General features: G+C 45.5%; 1 protein-coding gene across 3 annotated transcripts in view; it reads right to left on the bottom strand.

Moving 5' to 3' along the window:
* LOC120989422 (hippocampus abundant transcript 1 protein-like) overlaps window positions 1-18,936 on the bottom strand; it is a 48,260-nt gene extending 29,324 nt beyond the window's left edge. Inside the window, exons 1-5 of one of the 3 annotated variants that reach the window (XM_040417511.1) lie at window positions 18,679-18,936; window positions 14,472-14,567; window positions 14,334-14,396; window positions 10,698-10,825; window positions 9,776-9,890 (exon numbers count right to left, since the gene is read on the bottom strand). In XM_040417511.1, coding sequence (XP_040273445.1) covers window positions 9,776-9,890; window positions 10,698-10,825; window positions 14,334-14,396; window positions 14,472-14,567; window positions 18,679-18,696 — 420 coding nt within the window. In that variant the 5' untranslated portion in view covers window positions 18,697-18,936. Of the gene's footprint in view, window positions 1-9,775; window positions 9,891-10,697; window positions 10,826-14,333; window positions 14,397-14,471; window positions 14,571-18,678 lie in introns of all 3 variants that reach the window. The other 2 variants (XM_040417509.1, XM_040417510.1) reach the window with 2 other exon arrangements.
* Between the last annotated feature and the right edge of the window lie 649 nt (window positions 18,937-19,585).

The raw sequence follows: 19,585 nt of genomic DNA, 5'->3' as shown, positions 1-19,585 counted from the left end.
CTCGTCTCCACAACGGCATTACCTGGAGGTTACTCCGCCTCCTTCAGGGGCAGGAAACAATTATATCAGTGCATAAAACGCCCCCTCCCATGTCCTGCTCCAGTTAATAACCTAGTAACTCAAGAATAGATGCAACAATTTAATAAGGTAATCTCTTCACAAAAGGAACAATAAGGATATCATCCACACAAAATAATATCAATACAACAAGAAAATTTGGGCGGGAATTTATCCATGTCATTGTGGAGGCTAAAGGAAAATCCAATTACCGGTAAGAGTAATTTCCATTTTTTCCTCTCGCCTCCACAACGGCATTACCTGGAGGAGTAACAGAGAAATTGTTTAGGGCGGGATAACAGCAGACAACACCTTTCTGCCAAAGGTCAAGTCCTTATTAGAAATTACGTCTAGTTTGTAATGTTTGAAGAAAGTATACGGGCTAGACCAAGTGGCTGACATTCTCTAAGGAAGCGTAGGCACCTTCCGCCCAAGATGTAGAAACCACCCTGGTTGAATGCGCTTTCAGTCTTAGCGGGGGAGAAACGTTCTTTTCCCTATAGCAAAGGACAATGCATTGTTTAATCCAGCGTGCTATGGTGGCTTTTCTTGCAGCTCACCCCTTGTTCTGGCTGCTTCGACTTCCTAAAGTCTTTGGTTCTTTGAAGGTACTGTAAGACGCATCTCCTAACGTCTAGATTCTGAAATCTTCTTTTTCTGAAGTTGCCTGAGGACAAAAAGATGGAAGAGATATTTCTTTCTGACAATGGAACGTAAGAGACCCCTTTAGTAAGGAAATTTGGAGAGTGCCGTAAAATTATTCTATTGTCAAGAATTGTAAGATAGGGGGGAGATATCGAGGTGGTTTGAATTTCTCCCACCCTTTTGGCAGTGGTAATTGCCAGAACACAGTTTTTAAAGATAATAACTTTTCTGAAATATCAGAAAGAGGTTCTAAAGGAGCATCCATTAGAACCGAGAGGACAGATTTAAGTCCCATGGGGGTACTTTAGACCTAAAGGAAGGCCTAATTCTACTAGTTCCCTAAAAAAACCTCTTAATTAACTCAGCCAATCTGGTCCCCATAAAGGCACTTAGGGCCGATACTTGTACCTTCAGGGTACTTACTCTGAGGCCTTTCTCTAGGCCTGCTTGCAAAAAATCCAATAATATATTGACATCTGGAGCCTTGGAAGGATTCCAGACTTCAGAAACTGACAGCAGAAAGGACTTCTAAGCTTGAAGATATATTTTTGACATCACTTGTTTTCTACTCATTATTAATGTATCTATGACCGCATTTGATAATCCTTTATTTTTTAAGATTACCCGTTCAACCTCCAAGCCGTCAGCCGAAGTTGAGGAATGTCTGGATGTATCACTGGCTCCTGGTATAGGAGATCCAGAATTTGAGAAAGATGCCAAAAGTCCTGTTTTGATAGGGACTTCAGAACGGGAAACCAGGCCCTCTTCGGCCAGAAAGGGGCTATGAGAATTAGTTGTGCTCTGTCCTCCATCACTTTCATTAGTACTCTTGGTATTAAGGCGAATGGTGGGAATGGGTATAGAAGGCCTTGCGGCCACTGACCCTCTAGAGCATCCACCTGTAATGGTTGGTCCTGGTGGGATAAGGAGAAATTTTTTGGAATTTTTCTGTTCTCTTTCGAGGAAAAAAGGTTGATTTCTAGGAGACCCCATCTGAGGCATATGTCCTCGAAGACTTTCTGATTGCGGCTCCACTCTCCTTCTTTTAGAGTTCTCCTGCTTAGGAAATTTGCCACACAGTTCTGTTTTCCTTTTATGTGTACAGCCAAAAAGGACATCAGGTTTTTCTCTGCCCACCTGAATATTTTTGTTGAGATTAGAGATAGCGAACGACTTCTTGTACCCCCTTGTTTGTTCAGGTAGGCTACTGTCGTTGTGTTGTCTGATGAAACTTTTACATGGTTTAGAAGTGGAGAAAATACTTCTAGGGCCCGCCACACCGCTGAAAGTTCCCTCATGTTTGTAGATGACTGGGCGAGATAGGGACTACACAGTCCTTGCTTAAAGGGGTTGTCCGGGATTGGGGAGATTGCTCTTATAGTATAAGTGTGGCATACACATTACATACAAGCAGGTAGTACCTTTGTCACAGATTTCTGCAGCCCCGTTTTCATCTTTGAAATTCATGGCCGGAAGTTACTGTTTTCTTCTCCTCAGTGACGTACCGGGTCCCTTGCAGGCAAGCAAAGCTTCCTCTTCCGCTGCTCAGGGAGCCCGGTGACGTCACTGGCAGCAAATGAATCGAGGTGAATATTGATGAGGGGCGGAGTTACAGTGACTGGCCGTCATCCCGCTAAGCCCCGCCCCCTAACAACCAGCTCAGCCCCGCCCCTTGACAACCCGCTCAGCCCCCGCCCCTCCAGTCCGGTGAGCTTCAGAATGAATTGAGGTGAATATTGATGAGGTGGCGGAGTTACAGTGGAGCAGAGAGACAGCTGTAACCACCTGATGCTGCGCTGCCCCAGGACCCACAGGGCAGTGCAGCCGGAAGTCAGGTAAAGATAAACAGATATATAAACAAACAATGAGTGGGGGACCGTTGGAGCCACATAGAAGTGGCAAAAATAGCTGAAAATGTATGGAGGCCTTTACTTAGATGTACATTGTGAGTAAACATGTTTTTTTTAAAAACATTTGGTCCCGGACAACCCCTTTAACTTGATTTTTTTTTTTTAGGTGAGCCTCCCAACCTTGCCTGCCCGCATCTGTCGTCAAGACAAGCTGATCCTTTTGACGCCATTCTACTCCTCTGCAGAGATTTTTTAGATCTAGCCACCAATTCAAAGATAGTTTTATTCTTGAAGATATTACTAGTCTTTTGTTTAATGACGTCTGTTTTTTTGTTCCAGACATTTAACAGGAACGATTGAAGTTCTTTTGAATGAGCCTGGGCGCATTTCACTGAAGGAAGCGTTGAGGTCATGAGACCTAGCATAGTCATTATGTCTCTGATCGACACATTGCGCTTTTGGAAAAATTCAGATACCTTGAAAATTAGATCCTTTTGTTTCATTATTGGAAGGAAAGAGGTCATCTAGGAACACACATCATTGACTTGGAAGGAGATTAGATTTTTGGGGAGTTTATTAAACCAATCCAAACTCGCCAATGTATCCATCGTGATTTGCAAATTCCGCTTCAGAGTCTCTTCTGAAGGAGCGGCAATCAGAAGATTGTCGAGGTAAGGTATAAGTAATACCTCTGAGTGATGAAGGAAGCCTGCTACCTCTGCCATGATCTTCGTAAAGATTCTGGGGGCTGAACAGACAGTGCTCCAGACTAAAAAAAAATACCTAGTAGCCATTGGCTCCTGAACTGAAAAATTTAGGAGCCAAATTACATTTTTAGTCGCCAAATCGAAACCGAATCAGATCGGCGTAGGGTTGTTTCGATACCAAAATTTTGATTCGCTTTCGTCACCATAAAAAAGTATTGCGATACTCAATACCACGCAAAAAAAACCAAACCCCAAAAAAAGCCGCGTGCATTTTGCATTTTATGAAACGTTCGGCCCATAATAGAACAGTCCTATCCTATTTTTTGGGGTGACAAGATGACTAAAAAATGGCGAATCGCATGTCTTTTATTTATTTATTTCTGTTACGGCGCTCACCGCATAGGAGATATTTTTTTATAATTTAATAGTTTAGACTTTTCGGACGCAGCGCTATGTAATATGTTTATTTATTTATTGTTTATATATTTTATATGAAAAATTGGGAAAGTGGGGATTTAAATTTTAAATATTTTAGGGTACTTTCACACTAGCGTTTTTCATTTCCGGTATAGAGTTCCGTCACAGGGGCTCAATACCGGAAAAGAACTGATCAGGCATATCCCCGTGCATTCTGAATGGAGAGCGATCCGTTCAGGATGCATCAGGATGTCTTCAGTTCAGTCGTTTTGACTGATCAGGCAAAAGAGAAAACCGTAGCATGCTACGGTTTTATCTCCGGCGAAAAAAACTGAAGACTTGCCTAAATGCCGGATCCGTCATTTTTCCCCATAGGAATGTATTAGTGCCTGATCCGGCATTCAAAATACCAGAAAGCCGGACCTGTCCTTCTGGTCTGCGCATGCGCAGACCGGTAAAAATGTGTAAAAAGATACAAGATGGATCCGTCTGTCCAAAAGACAAGCGGAGAGATGGATTCGTTCTTGCAATGCATTTGTGAGATGGATCCCATCCGGATGTGTCTCACAAATGCTTTCAGTCACATCCAGATCGGCAGATCCGGCAGGCAGTTCAGACGACGGAACTGCCCGCCGGATCACACTGCCGCAACTGTGAAAGTAGCCTTAGTGTTTGTGTTTTTTATTTTTTTTTACTATTAGCCCCCTTAGGGGCTGGAACCCTTGTCCTATTCACCCTTAGGCCCCTTTCACATGGGCGAGATTTCTGCGTGGGTGCAATGCAACCCGCACTGAATCCGGACCTATTCATTTCTATGGGGCTGTGCACATGAGCAGTGATTTTCACGCATTACTTGTGCGTTGCGTGAAAATCGCAGCATGCTCTATATTGTGTGTTTTTCACGCAACGCAGGCCCCATAGAAGTTAATGGGGCTGTGTGAAAATCGCAAGCATCCGCAAGCAAGTGCGGATGCGGTGCGATTTTCACGCATGGTTGCTAGGATGAAAGTCTATTCACTGTGTTATTTTCCCTTATAACATGGTTATAAGGGAAATTAATAGCATTCTTTAATACAGAATGCCTATTAGAAGGTCAATTGAGGGTTAAAAAATAAAAAAATAATGAACTCACCTCCTCCAAATGATCGCGTAGCTGCCGGTCTCCTGTTCTTTCTTCAGGACCTGTGGTGACATCACTGTGCTCATCACATGGTACATCACATGATCCATCACCATGGTAATGGACCATGTGATGAGCTCAGTGACGTCACCACAGGTCCTTTGACAGGTCCTGAAGAAAGAACAGGAGACCGGCAGCTACGCGATCAATTGGAGGAGGTGAGTTAATTATTTTTATTTTTTTTAACCCTCATTGGCACTGCACCACCAATGTTTATTATACTGGGGTGTCAGTTATCTTCATTGGTGGCGCAGTGGCCACAGCCCCTCCCCTCCTCCTCCTGTCTCTCTTCTTATTGGCGGCGGTAGCACAGGGGGAGGGAGAGACTCCTCCACTGCGCTGCTGAGAAGAACATCGGCGGCGGGGCAGAGAACTATCATCTCCTGTGCCCGCCGCTGTATTCAACGGCAGAGCTGCGGCGGCGGGTCTAGTCGCAAATGGCGACAAGACTAAAAAGTCTTGTCGCCATTTGTAAATTCTAAGTCGCATTGGCGACCATTTTGGTCGCCATCTGGAGCCCTGACAGAGGCTGAATGGTAGGACCTGAAACTGAAAATGTTGTATTTCTCCCCCAAGCCAGACTGCTAATCTTAGGAACTTTTGGCATCTCGGATGTATGTCAACATGATAATATACGTCTGTAAGATCTAGGATTACCATGAAGCAGTCTTTTTGAAGTAGATTGATCGTAGACTTTATTGTCTCCATCTTGAATCTTTTGTATTGAATGTGTTTGTTCAGGTCTTTTAAGTTTATGATTGATCTGAAGGAACCATTTGGCTTTTTTTTACTAAAAATAAATAGGAGAATAAAATCCCAACCCCCTCTGGTTTGAGGGTACCGGGATTATAGCTGCCTTTTCCAGCAAAAGAGAGATCTGTTCTTCCATCACTTTTTGATCTACCCCCACTAATTTTCTGTTTAAAAGAAATCTGTCGGGAGGTTTTTTTTTCTTTACAAAATCTAGCTGGTAACCTTCCCTGATTACCGACATGATCCAGGGAGAAGCATGAATGTATTCCCATGCTGGGGCAAAGTCTCTTAATCTTCCCCCCCACAGGGGCTCTGGCGTCATTTGGAAGACTGCCGAGAGGTTCTTTCTGAATTAAAGATGAATCACTTTCCTTTATTTTTAAAAGGTTGCCAGTTAGAGGTGGATCCCTTTCTTTTTTGTTCAAACCTAATACAAAAAACTTCCTTTGGTGGAAAATGTTTTATTCTGTAGGAAAACCCCTCTTCTTATCTGAAGATTTCTCCAGAAATTCATCTAAGGATGATCCGAAGAGTCTATCCCCTTCACATGGTATGGAACATAATCTTTTTTTTGAGACAGAGTCCCCAGAACATGATTTTAGCCACACGGATCTGCACGAGGCATTCACCGAGGCATTGGATCTAGCCGACAACTTAACAATGCAGCCGCATCTGCCATAAAATTCAATAAGTTCTTCCAGTTGTGATAACCATAAAGCGAGGGTACGAGCCGTATATGTGGCAGATATCCCAGGTCTAAAAGGTGGCAGTGGAAGATTCCCAAGCTTTCTCAATAAGGGCTTTACACCTTTTGTCCATAGTGTCTCTAAGATCCCCAATGTCATCAAAGGGTAGTGAAGATTTTTTTAAGAGAGTCTCGCAATGGGGCATCCACTTTTCGGGCTTTCTCCCAAAGGGCAGAGTCCTCGTCTGTAAAGGGATATTTTCTCTTAAATATTTTCGAAGATATTTGCCTTTTTTCAGGATCTCTCCACTCATTTTGTATCATATTTCTGATGTTACTATGGACTGGAAAAACTCTTCTTTTTGTCACCTAGACCTAGGAACATCTGGTCCTGTACAGAAAGGGGTTCCTTGACTTCCTCTAAATTTATGGTGGCCCTGATATTTTTTAGAAGGGACTCGATAGAGCAAAGTGGATGACCCACTGTGTCATCCATATCACTTGATCCAGCATCTGAGAAGACTTCCCCTTCATCCAAATCTGAATCACTATCCTCAATGACCTGAGATAGAGATTTTGATGTTGATGGCCCCAGCAAAGCTGTGGCAAGTTTGGCATCAACCACTGCCCCCACTTCCTCCTTAATTAACGATCTCATGCTTTCTAATAAACAAGGGGATTCCTCAGATACTACTTTGTCTGTGCATTTCTGACATAGCCATTTTTTGTAGAAGCAGGAAGGGTCTTTTTACAGATGCCACATTTTTTTTTGTGACGGCTCTCCACTGGCTTTTGAACTCTTTGCCCTATAATGCAAAGGAGATTCTTAGCCAAAAAAGTAAGAAAGTGAAGATAAAAAAGGGAGCCGTCACCTAAGAGCAGACAGAACTGCATGAAATCACCCCAAGATTAATAAAATAGGGCCAAGCAGAAGGGCCCTCCTGGACAAGGCTTACCGGACTGGAGGGGCTTGGAGGATCAAAAGATTTGCGGCCAACATCTCCCTCTGAGACCAGGGACATCTTACACACCCATGTCCAGGAGAGTGTATGGGACACCATGCTCCGGCGATCACACCACCTTTTCAACGCGGTGGTGGACGCTACGCCGGCTGACGTCATCAGGCCACACTCCGCACTTCCGGCACTACGATGTCCCGCTCTCCTGTGCATTCGCCTTTGGAATGCAAATGGCCGTGGTCCTCCGCCCCCAACAGCTCACATGCTTCCTCAACCGGAAGCAGGGACCTCAGCCCGGAGTTGCCAGCATCCGCCGGACTTATACTTAGAGGTAGCAAGGACCGCAACACAGTTCCGAGCCCCTACCCCCTGCAGCAGCCCTCCGGTACAAAGACCGGGATAACAAACCTAAAGGCTTTGCAGTCTTGCTTGCACGGACTCTCCTGCACTCCTTGAGAGACAGGAAACAACTGGAGCAGGACATGGAGGGGGCGTTTTATGCACTCATCTAATTGTTTCCTGCCCCTGAAGGAGGCGGAGTAACCTCCAGGTAATGCCACTGTGGAGGCGAGAGGAAAATAGAAAATATGTGGTCATAAACTGCTGTTTGGGGAAACGGCAGCGCTGAGGAAGGAAGAAGCAAGCATGTGGATTTTGGAACATGGAATTTGCTGAAATTGTTTTTAAGAGCCCTTCATTTATTTATTTTTTTGATGATTTTTTGCAGGACAAGCTGTAGTTTTTATTGGTAAAATTTTTGGGTACATTTTGCTTTTTGATCATTTTATTTCATTTTGTTTGCCACTGTTTTTTATTTTTAATGGGGTTCACGATGTGATGTATATGATAACTTTATTCTGAGGGTTGTATCAATTATGGTGATACTAAATTTATTTAGGTTTTTTTTCCATGTTTTACTACATTTGCATCATAAACATTACTTTTTTCTTTATTAAAAATCTGTTGTATTTTGGATTGCCGTATACTAACATCCATAACATTTTTATTTTCCCAGTTGTGAGAGGGCTTGTTTTTTTTGGGCCAGGCTGCAGTTTTTTTTTATTAAAGGGGTTCTGCAGTTTGTTTAAACTGATGATCTATCCTCTGGATAGATCATCAGCATCTGATCGGCGGGGGTCCCGGGTGTTTGAGAAGGCAGCTGTTTGAGAAGGCAGCAGCGCTCCAGCAGCACCGTGGCCTTCTCACTGTTTACCGCTTGCCTGGGTGCGGCTAAGCTCTGTTCACTTGAATGAGTTGCCTTCTCAAACAGCTCATCGGCGGGGGTCCCGGGTGTTGGACCCCCGCCGAGTTTATTTTTATGTTGTATGGAGTTCACTATGCAGTATATATGGTATAACTTTATTCTGTGGGTCAATACAAATATGGCGATCAATACCAAATTTATATAGGTTTATTTAATGTTTTACTACCTTTTCATCCTAAAATCCCTTTTTTTAAATTAAAAATAATTTTTGTCTTTGCATTGCCACATCTAAGACTCATAACTTCTTTATTTTTCTGTAAAAGGAGTGTTGTGTGAGGGCGTTTTTAGAAGTGTAGGCTGTAGTTTTTATTGATACCATTTTGGGGTATGACTGTTTGTTTGTTTTTTATACGATTTTTTTGGGGAAGGGAAGTGAAAAAAACAATGACCAAATTGCTGTTTTTGTATGTCATTCACCATGCAGGATAAGTAACAAGTGAATGGGGATGAGATGCAATACCAAACACATCTGCTATTGAATGGGAAAGCGCTGTGCTTGGTAAACTGCGAGGAGGGTGTGGCACTCACCGAAGTGCTGCGTCCTCCATAAGAATCCTTCAGGGAGCTACTTTGATGGCATCATCTGTGGCCCTTACCTCTGAACTCCTGACAGCTTCTAAACACTCATTTAAGCCATGTTCTTATCGGTTTGATAACAATTTAGCTTAAATAAGTTTTTTAATGATGTTGTCTCCTTTTTCGGGACGTATCATTCACCCCAATGTACAGATCCTTTGCAAGAGCTAAATCAGCCCCCTCCGGTCACAAGTCCTCCCAACTGAGCTCTTCAGTGCCCACCCAGTAGACTTCATTTGTTGGATTAGTACCTGTCCTGTACAGCCTACCCTGGATCCTGGGGCAGAATCTATAAGTGATGTTGTAAATTCTTTATCATGTACATCACCCTCCAGTGACTACACAGGCGGCCAATAATTCTCACACATTTGCAGTAAAATACAGCGTTAGTCCATGCCTATGTGCATGATGTCCAATATGAAAACATGAGGTGAGGGCAAGGCTGCAGTCTAGGGAAAATCACACGCTAAATGAATGGCAGAAGACCCCCCCCCCCCCCCCCCCCCAGGACCAGAAGAGGAGAACTGTGGACACATGACCCTGTATGTTCCAAATTGACAGCAACATAAAAACAGTTGCAGCACATGGGAGAGTTGATCAAATACAACAAAAAGCTCTTTAAAACCACTTAAAGTTGTCCTTAAAAAAAGAAATCCAATAATGTGGGTCATGAAGAACTCACCAAACCATATGCTGTACTTCGCTCATGCTCCTGGGTAATATCTGCCACATAAGCGAAAATCACTGAAAAAGTCACAGCAAAGACACCCGACATAGAAATCACTGCAAAATACCACCTGCAGGAGACCAAGGAAAAGTCACATAAGGTTTACTATCCCACATCAGAAAGCATGTAAGCCACACATCACAAAGCACAATGTCAAGTATCAGATGGAGTGGTGCAAAGCACGCCCTCTCAATGGACTCTGGAGCGTGGAAAAATGTTTTGTGGAGTGACAAATACTGCTTCTTTGGCAGTATAATGGAAGCGTTTCTTCCCAGCAATCGCCTGCTCATCAATGGTGGAGGAACGATCGCTAATGCTGAGGGGGTGCCAGCAAACGACGATTTAGGTGCCTACACAAACTATCCAATTACCGACAAACAAGCATTTTGCTCGTTCTTCGAGTAATCCGCTACATCTCTACACCGCCACATAATTGCTAACGAGGGTTCCTATGATCGCTTGTTAGCGGTTATTTGGCAGACTCTTGGCCTGTGTAAAGAGCCCTTAACTCATAACATGCACACTACAACTAACTTATGTGTTCATCTTGGTCTTTACATATAGTGCACATAATCTGAACGTAATGGCACATCAGTGCTTGGATATATCAGCGATATCATTATGTTATTAAAGTAATTTATATGCTTATTTTGCTATATTCTAATGTGAAATATTGTATCTTTATGTGAATCCCATTTTTATAGGGTAAGGGGTTTATGTACCCAGCTCTATCATTCAGAGGACTCTCCAGGAAGGGGGTGGGTGTTGGGAGGGCTTTTCCGTGCCTTTATGTTTATATGTTTTATCCATTAAAATATTCAATAAAAAATGATCTGATTTAAAAAAAAAATTGTGTATTTAGCATTAATGTACATACCATGGACTTATCTTCAGCAAAGGTATAGGGGCACATGTGAAGAAAACAGTGAGTAGAAGGAAAGACTTTCTGCCCCAAACATCTGATAATGCTCCAATCAGGGGGGCACTCAAGAAGGAAAGAAGTCCCTGTAAGACAAATGAGGCATAGCTAACCAGTAACCAGCTAATTTGCTAAATAATAATAATAAAAATATCTCAGGAACAGGTGATATCTCAGGCACGCTGCAAGCTACAAACATAACTAAGGTATCACTTTGGTAAGCATGATCAACCCCTACCAGGCAATGACTGGTTTAATAGGGTTGATCATGTTGAGAGATGCTGTTTAAGTGGAAGACATTTAGAAACAGGACTCTTCCTAAGGCTGGCCGTCCAACAAAACTAATAAGTAATCAGGGGAGAAGGGCTTTAGTAAGAGAGGTGACTAAGAACCCAAAGGTCACTCTGGCTGAGCTACAAAGATCCTGTATGCAGATGGGAGCAACTTCCAGAAGGTCAACCATCATGGCAGCACTCTACCAAGCTGGGCTTTATGACACAGTGACCAGAAAGAAGACTGTGAGAAACAAGATTCTCTGGTATGATGAAATCAAGATTTAACTTTCTGGCCTCAATTCTAAAGCATCATCTCTGAACCAGGCACTGCTCATCACCTACCCAATACCATTCCTACTGTGAAGAACGGTGATGGCAGCATCATGCTGTGGTGGTGTCTTTCAGCGACTGGGACAGGGAGACCGGTCAGGGTTGAGGGAAAACTGAATGGAGCAAAATAGAGATATTCTTAATGAAAAGCTGATGCAGAGTGCTCTGGACCTCAGACTGGGCCAAAAGTTCACCTTTCAACAAGACAATAACTGTAAGCACACAGCCAAGATGACACAGCAGTGGCTTAGGGACAACTCTGTGAATGTCCTTGAATTGCCCAGCCAGAGCCCTGACTTGAACCTAATTAAACATCTCTGGAGAGACCTGAAAATGGCTGTACAGTGACGGTCCCCATCCAACCTGACAGAGCTTGAGAGGATCTTCAGAGAAGAATTCCAGAACATCCCCAAATCCAGGCGTGCAAATCTTGTGGCATTATATCCAAGAGGACTGGATGCTGTAATCGTTGACAAAAGGTGCTTCAACCGAGTATAGGGTCTGAATACTTAAGTCAATTCAAGATTTTACTTTCTCCTTTTCAATAAATTAGTAAAGATTTCTAACAGTCTGTTTTCCTTTTGTCATTATGGGTATTGAGTGCAGAATAATGGGGAAGAACTTGGGGGATATAAATGACCCCTAAAGGATCTAAAGACTTTCCAACTGCATTGTTCACTAATCTCAGGCAGGTATCTCCGCTGCAGATTCTGTTCCTATCCTGGAATATAGGTGCATATATGCACTTAGCGTTATCCTGTCTAAGATTAAGGGTCCATTCACACGTCAGTATTTTTACCTTTCCAGATAAACTTTCCTTTTTTTTGCGGATCCGTTTTTCAGTACAACCTTCCGTTTTTTTTTACTAAAGTGCTTCCGAATCCGTTCCGTGTTTCCATTATTCAGTTTTTTTCCCCCCCATCCATTTTCCTGTCAACGGATCCGCAAAATCGGATGACATTCGGAGGGTTTTGTGCATGTCATCCGCAATTTTTCGGGACAACAGACCCGAAAAAGGAACAGAAAGTAGGAGAAGCTTAATTTTTTTTCAGGATCCGCATACTCGAAAATAGGAAAACGGAACGGTTTCCGTGATTCGGACAGTACTATGATTGGTGTCCGCATTTTTGCAGAGGCAATTGAAATTAATGGATCCGAAAAAACGTTCCGATTTAAATCTGAACGGAAATGGAGTGTTATAACGGACGTGTGAATGGACCCTTAGACAGTGTGCACTTAGGGGATCATTTACTATGCTGAAATATGCCTAAATTACCGGTAGGCATATTTCAGGCGCAGATGTCGGCGCCACTATCTGCGACTTTGCCCCGCTCACAGCAGTTCTAATATGTGGGCGTGGAAGGGCCAGCCCGTCTCATTCACCAGTCACTGAAACAGGCATAGAAAATGGTCTAAATGTAACTTCAGCAGATCCTCCGCCAGCGATTGGGCTTTATAAAGACTGGTTTCTAGAACGCCAGTCTTACTGAATGTGCCCCTTAGACTACACAGTCTAAAGATGTGCCATATTTATCACAGTGGCTCGGGCTGGATGATACATTTAGCACATCTTTAGTCTGTCTAGTCTAACCTTACACCATATATTGGTGTACAGTAGCCGAGCAAGACACAGGCCCTGATTTACTAATAGTAAAGATGGTGTGAGCTTAAAGGGGTTCTGCAGTTTGTTTAAAGGGAATCTGTCACTAGCAATTTACCCCAATTTTTTTTTCATGAATACGTGTTTAACAGAGTACCTTTTTTCCATCTGTCTGATTCTTTTGATTGTCAGTTTTGTCATTTCTTCAAAAAATCGATTCTTGTGATATGTAAATGACGCTGTAAGGAGCCCAGAGGGGCGTTCTTCTTTCTCCACGGTGCCCAGGAACGCCCCTCTGAAGTGCCGTGCCCGCCGAAATTTCAAATCTAATAACGCCTCCAAGTTCATCTAAATCCCCTCCCAGAGGCGCGGCTAAGTGCTCAACACTCCCCCCTCCTCAGCGCCGCGCTCTGCGGCAAACACCCCGATCCTCCTCTCGCCGGCATCCCAAATCCCGCGCAGGCGCAGTGTCGGCGATTGCCTGCGTTATGATGAGATGAGTGACGGCACTGCGCCTGCGCGGGATTTGGGATGCCGGCGAGAGGAGGATCGGGGTGTTTGCCGCAGAGCGCGGCGCTGAGGAGGGGGGGGTGTTGAGCACTTAGCCGCGCCTCTGGGAGGGGATTTAGATGAACTTGGAGGCGTTATTAGATTTGAAATTTCGGCGGGCACGGCACTTAAGAGGGAGCGTTCCTGGGCACCGTGGAGAAAGAAGAACGCCCCTCTGGGCTCCTTACAGCGTCATTTACATATCACAAGAATCGTTTTTTTGAAGAAATGACAAAACTGACAATCAAAAGAATCAGACAGATGGAAAAAAGGTACTCTGTTAAACATGTATTCATGAAAAAAAAAATTGGGGTAAATTGCTAGTGACAGATTCCCTTTAAACTGATGATCTATCCTCTGGATAGATCATAAGCATCTGACCGGCGGGGGTCCGACACCCGGGACCCCGCTGATCAGCTGTTTGAGAAGGAAGTGGCGCTCCAGGAGCGCCGCGGCCTTCTCACTGTTTACCGCTGGCCTGGTGACGTCACGACTAGTATCAACTGGTCTGGGTGCGGCTAAGCTCTGTTCACCGGTCAGATGCTGATGATCTATCCAGAGTATAGAACATCGGTTTAAACAAACTGCAGAACCCCTTTAAGACAGGTTATCTACACCTGCACCAGATTTATCACAGGGGCTCAGGTTGGATGATAAATCTGGTGCAGGGACCCTTTACCAACTATTGGTCGGCTTAGTTTGATTTGCGCCACTTTTATAGACAGAATTAGTAAATCTAGGCCAGTCTAAAGACTTTTTGTAAATGTGGGGCACTTTCATTAGTAAAAACTGCCCCAATGAGTAGGAATTAGCTTACAACCCTTTGGTCATGCTTCTCACCTTCACTCCATGGATTAGGCCATTCATTAAGAAGGTGTGCTGAGGGAACGTCTGGTGCAGAACCTGTCGAGAGAACATCTATCTTCAGTATGCCGTGAAATCAGTGGAATTACTATCAGTCAGTGTCATCATAGTTACCGTTAACATGGGCGTTGTCAGCAATCCCCAGGCGAAAAACTCCAAAAATATAACCACCACTGCATGGTAGACACTGGGCTCTCCAACGCCTTGTCGCTGCTAAAGAGACAAACCATTCGTCAATGCTTGCTCCAGTGCTCCACACACAATCTTCACGTACCTCAGTCTCTACCACTGCTCGTAACTAGCGTAGAGCGAACTTGTGGTGGCGGAATCCATAACAGAGTTCTTAGATAACCTGAACCTTGTACGCCGAACTTGAAAACACAAGTTCGCTCAACACTACTCATAACCGGTCTGCTACAAGCCACACAGGTAGAGGCAGTTTACCACAGAAAACCAATGGCTTCCACATATTGTAAGAAGAGACTAAATGGGATAAAAGGGAGAGGATATTTGAAACTTTGGGAAAATATTCCATGTTGTCCCTGTAAGACTACTTTCACATTAGCGTTTTCAATTCTGCTATTGAGATCCGTCATAGGATCTCAAGAGCGGGAGAAAAAACACTTCAGTTTTGTCCCCATTCACTGTCAATGGGGACAAAACTGAACGAAATGGAGTGCACCAAAATGCATTCCGTTCCGTTTGGTGGCGCTCCCATCGCGGACAGAATAATGCTGCAAGCAGCGTTTTTCTGTCCGCGATGTGGTGCGGAGCAAAACGGATCCACCCTGACACACAATGTAAGTCAATGGGGACGGATCCGACACAATAGAAAACTGATCCGTCCCCCTTTGACTTTCAGTGGTGTTTATGGCTATAGAAGACATAACACAACCGGATCCGTTCATGACGGATGCATGCGGTTGTATTATGGTAACAGAAGCATTTTTGCAGATCCATGACGGATCCGCAAAAAACGCTAATGTGAAAGTAGCCTAAGATATGTGGGGAAACTATTGATATTTAACATGGACAAAATTGTAAAGTAATTCTCAAATATTCAGTATCCATCTCTATGTTCATTCATACAAAGTGCCTCGAAGAACTGGCCTTGGCAACCAATCACAGAACAGCTTTCACTCTCCACAGCAGTTTAACAAATGAAAGCTGCGCTCTAATTGGCAGCTATTCCACGCAGTGGAGCAGGTATCAGTCAGTATAGTAAGAGAGACAAAATGGCAGTTCCATACGCACCTAGTATGCCGTCATATTGCGCCCAGACCACACATGAGAGCATGGATCCATAGTACAGCTGTGTGCATGAGCCCTACAGTATCAGTAGCCATCTGGCAATCCATCTCAATCTACTGGCTGCAATGAACTCTAGATAGGCTTCTATATAGATCCATACGTAATACAAATGCAGTGCACCAGCCCAGGGTAGATAGGATGGGAGTGATGGCTGTGGCAATGACGGTAGTTGTAGTTCCCTGCTCCAGCACTCCCCACAAGCCGGGCCTGCATTGACAGGAGAGGTGCAAATCTTCTCCTCGGAGCATAGCGTGGATTGTGACGTCTCCTGTATGTTTCGGATGAGCAGCGGTGTGCAATGCAGGAGAACTGGGGCCTGGGTCGGACATGACGACAAATGACCAGGCCAGCATGGTTAAAGCAAAATATACCTCTTTGAGTGGATAATGGTTAGCCCAGTATACATCAAGGTAGCCTTTTCCTGAAGGCTGGGTGCTGTAAATGGTAGTAGTCCTCCAACTGCATACAAATCCTATCCCTTGACTTACTCGCCAGTTAACCACTTCATACCCATAAATAAATAGCCTATAATGCAGAGTGACTAAAGTCACATTAGCCATTGTTATTAATGGAAGCGCATATACAGTGTACATTAACCCTTTAGCAGTGAACCATAGTGCATTATAGCAGTAACCCTTTAGCAGTGATTTACCGGGTCACTGCACAATTACAGCTGCGAGATTAAACAACATTGGCGATCTAGACTTAGGCACCGCAAATGTTTAAGAGGAGCTGTCACCGCTCCTGACATGTCTGTTTTAGTAACTACTTGCGTTCACCATGTAATAATTCTGGAGCCTATTCTTATGGCTCTATGCTGTGAAATTCCTGTATTATTCCTGCTAAAAGTTTACCAATAAATTGCCAGCAGTCTGCAGTAAAGATACTGCTGGGTGTTACCAGTAGCAGGTGTGTCCGACTCTGTCCAATCAGTGCTGCTGGTGCCAGACTGTGCAGGGACACCCCCCAACTGGTTAACACCCCTCTATACCCTTACTGCAGACTGCTAGCATTTTATATATAACTTCTAGTAGAAATAATAAAGGAAAGGCACATTATAGAGCCACAAGAATAGATGCTCCAGAATTGTAATTACATAGGGAATGCATGAAGCTATTAAAACAGACATGTCAGGAGCGGTGACAGGTCATCTTTAAGTGCCAATCAATGTGGCTATATTGATATTCTGTGGCTGGGAAGATTTTTCTAGCACTAGAGACACGATCTACTTTACAGTTATGGAGCTGCAGACACAAAGATGGCAATGCCAGGCGCAGGCAGGGGTGGAGGGCATGCACCATAACCTGCTTCTTAGTTAATATTTGCTCTGCATGGAGCTCTCATATTGGCAGTTTGTCAGACAGCCCAGATTTCCACTAAATCCATACACCCCTCCCTGACAGACACCTCATGATTCCCTCGTGTACCATACCATTTTATGCCCTGTCATACCCACTGGACCGGTTTCCACGCACCACAGCAAAGCAAACTAGGACACTACAAAGAGGTAACAGGAAAGGATAAAACCTGTGCAGCACATTCATACGGTATATTGTTCTCAATCAATTCCTCAATATTCAGACACCCACAGGGTGTGCCAGAAATGCTGGATAGGAGCCGATCCCATGGGTAGGACCTGTATCTATGTAGAGCCTCATTGCAAAAGGTGACGGCGCGCGCGCGCGCCCCAGACGGGCCTGCAAGGTGACGGCGCGCGCGCGCCCCAGACGGGCCTGCAAGGTGACGGCGCGCGCGCGCCCCAGACGGGCCTGCAAGGTGACGTCGCGCGCGCGCCCCAGACGGGCCTGCAAGGTGACGTCGCGCGCGCGCCCCAGACGGGCCTGCAAGGTGACGTCGCGCGCGCGCCCCAGACGGGCCTGCAAGGTGACGTCGCGCGCGCGCCCCAGACGGGCCTGCAAGGTGACGTCGCGCGCGCGCCCCAGACGGGCCTGCAAGGTGACGTCGCGCGGGCGCCCCAGACGGGCCTGCAAGGTGACGTCGCGCGCGCGCCACAGACGGGCCTGCAAGGTGACGTCGCGCGCGCGCCACAGACGGGCCTGCAAGGTGACGGCGCGCGCGCCACAGACGGGCCTGCAAGGTGACGGCGCGCGCGCCACAGACGGGCCTGCAAGGTGACGGCGCGCGCGCCCCAGACGGGCCTGCAAGGTGACGGCGCGCGCGCGCCAGACGGGCCTGCAAGGAGACGGCGCGGGCGCCCCAGACGGGCCTGCAAGGAGACGGCGCGCGCGCGCCCCAGGCGGGCCTGCAAGGTGACGGCGCGCGCGCGCCCCAGGCGGGCCTGCAATGCAGAGGACATGTATGAGATCTGTTGAAATCTCCTCCATTATGAAGGTGCTGTAATACAGCGAGGATTTTACATCTGAAAATACATACTGACTGCAGCGCATGCCTCTCCTGCAGACATATACCCTTTGCCTGGGTTTACACGTCGTGGCGCAATGCGGTTTTTTGCAATCCTGGCAAAACTGCGTAAACAAATAATATTTCACAGCGGAAGCAACCATGGTGTTCAAGTTTGGGGACTGTGTTATTGGGAGCTGTCCTTACCCAATCTGGGAAGCTGAGCACACCAATGAACCACACAAAGCCATGTACCCTGCAGTGCATGGCACCAATACAGGCCACCAGGCTGGGGGGTGACTGCACTGGTGCCCCCGAAGCATGGCAAACAATAATGAAGACTGAGAGTCTGCGGTTTATTGAGACTGGTGTCCAGAATGCTGAAAGGTGCAGGATAGCGGGCACCGGAGACTATAAACAGCGCCAGAGGGCATCTACTCCAAAACCAAAAAGTGGCAGCAAACTGTCACCTAGTACTTAAAATGCCATTTCTACATCTCTGGGTAACAGCTGGCGCTGGCAATCCAGGGCACAAGCCAGTCCTCGCTATAAAAGTTATCCATGTGGGAGAAGCATTGCAATAAGAGTGGTAAATGATGACGTCACAAGTTTGGCTATGACATCACAGTCACCAGTTGCTGCTCACTACCTGCCTTACAGGTGACATATGTGAGAGCTGTCACCACTCACCGTCCCTCCATCTTTGAAAACGATTTTCTTAGCCAGCAGTATGCTGCGATTCAGCCTCTTCTTCTTTTTCTTTTCTCCGGTCATGGTGAGCTCAGGCCCGTCATCCCGACAACGGGAATGACTCCGGTACCAGGCCCTCACAGCTCACCGGGCCACACTACCATGGAAACGGAGGCTCCCTCCGCTACATTCTAGCCCCCATTACCCGCTTCCGGCCTCGGTCCTTAACTCCACCCTTCGGTCACTGAACAGCCAATAGCAGGTTGCTGCCTTTTCAGCGAGCATTCCTATTGGCTGGCGCGCGAGTCCTTTAGCTAGAACGTACGTGCTGTTTGGATAAAACCCGTGACGCAAGCTGACTAGAGGACTGGTAAAGAGCGCCATATTGAGTGGGGCATGAGTGGACGCTGTCATCCTAGGGGCCCGGCCCGCCTCCTGGCGTCTGCCAGTATCCTGGTAGCCATATGTTTAGGACGGGTGTTTTCTGCAAGCAGCTGAGCGCGCCATTACCACAGGTCGCCTATGAGCTGCTCTTCAGAGCTGTTGGTGTGCAATCATTACGTCATTGTATATACATGTACACCTAGAGATACGTCATCACTAAGCTCTGGAAAACCAAGTATGGCTGTGGATAGCACAGGTTCAGCTGATATTTAAGATTTTCCTTTTTTGGATCATTATTTTTTCCTCCCCACCTTCCTGAAGCCATAATTTTTTTATTTTTCTGCTCACGTAGCCGTATGAGGTTTTGGTTTTGGCGGGACAAGTTGTGCTTTCTAACGGCACCATTTAATATTGTATACCGTGTAGTGGGGAGCCGGAAAAAAATTCTAAATGGGGTGGAATATAAACAAAAAAAAAATGCA

Source organism: Bufo bufo, chromosome 2 (genome assembly GCF_905171765.1).
Source record: "Bufo bufo chromosome 2, aBufBuf1.1, whole genome shotgun sequence".
Classification (NCBI taxonomy): domain Eukaryota; kingdom Metazoa; phylum Chordata; class Amphibia; order Anura; family Bufonidae; genus Bufo; species Bufo bufo.
Note: the sequence above shows the minus strand (reverse complement) of the source record. Positions and strands in the feature narration are given on the sequence as shown.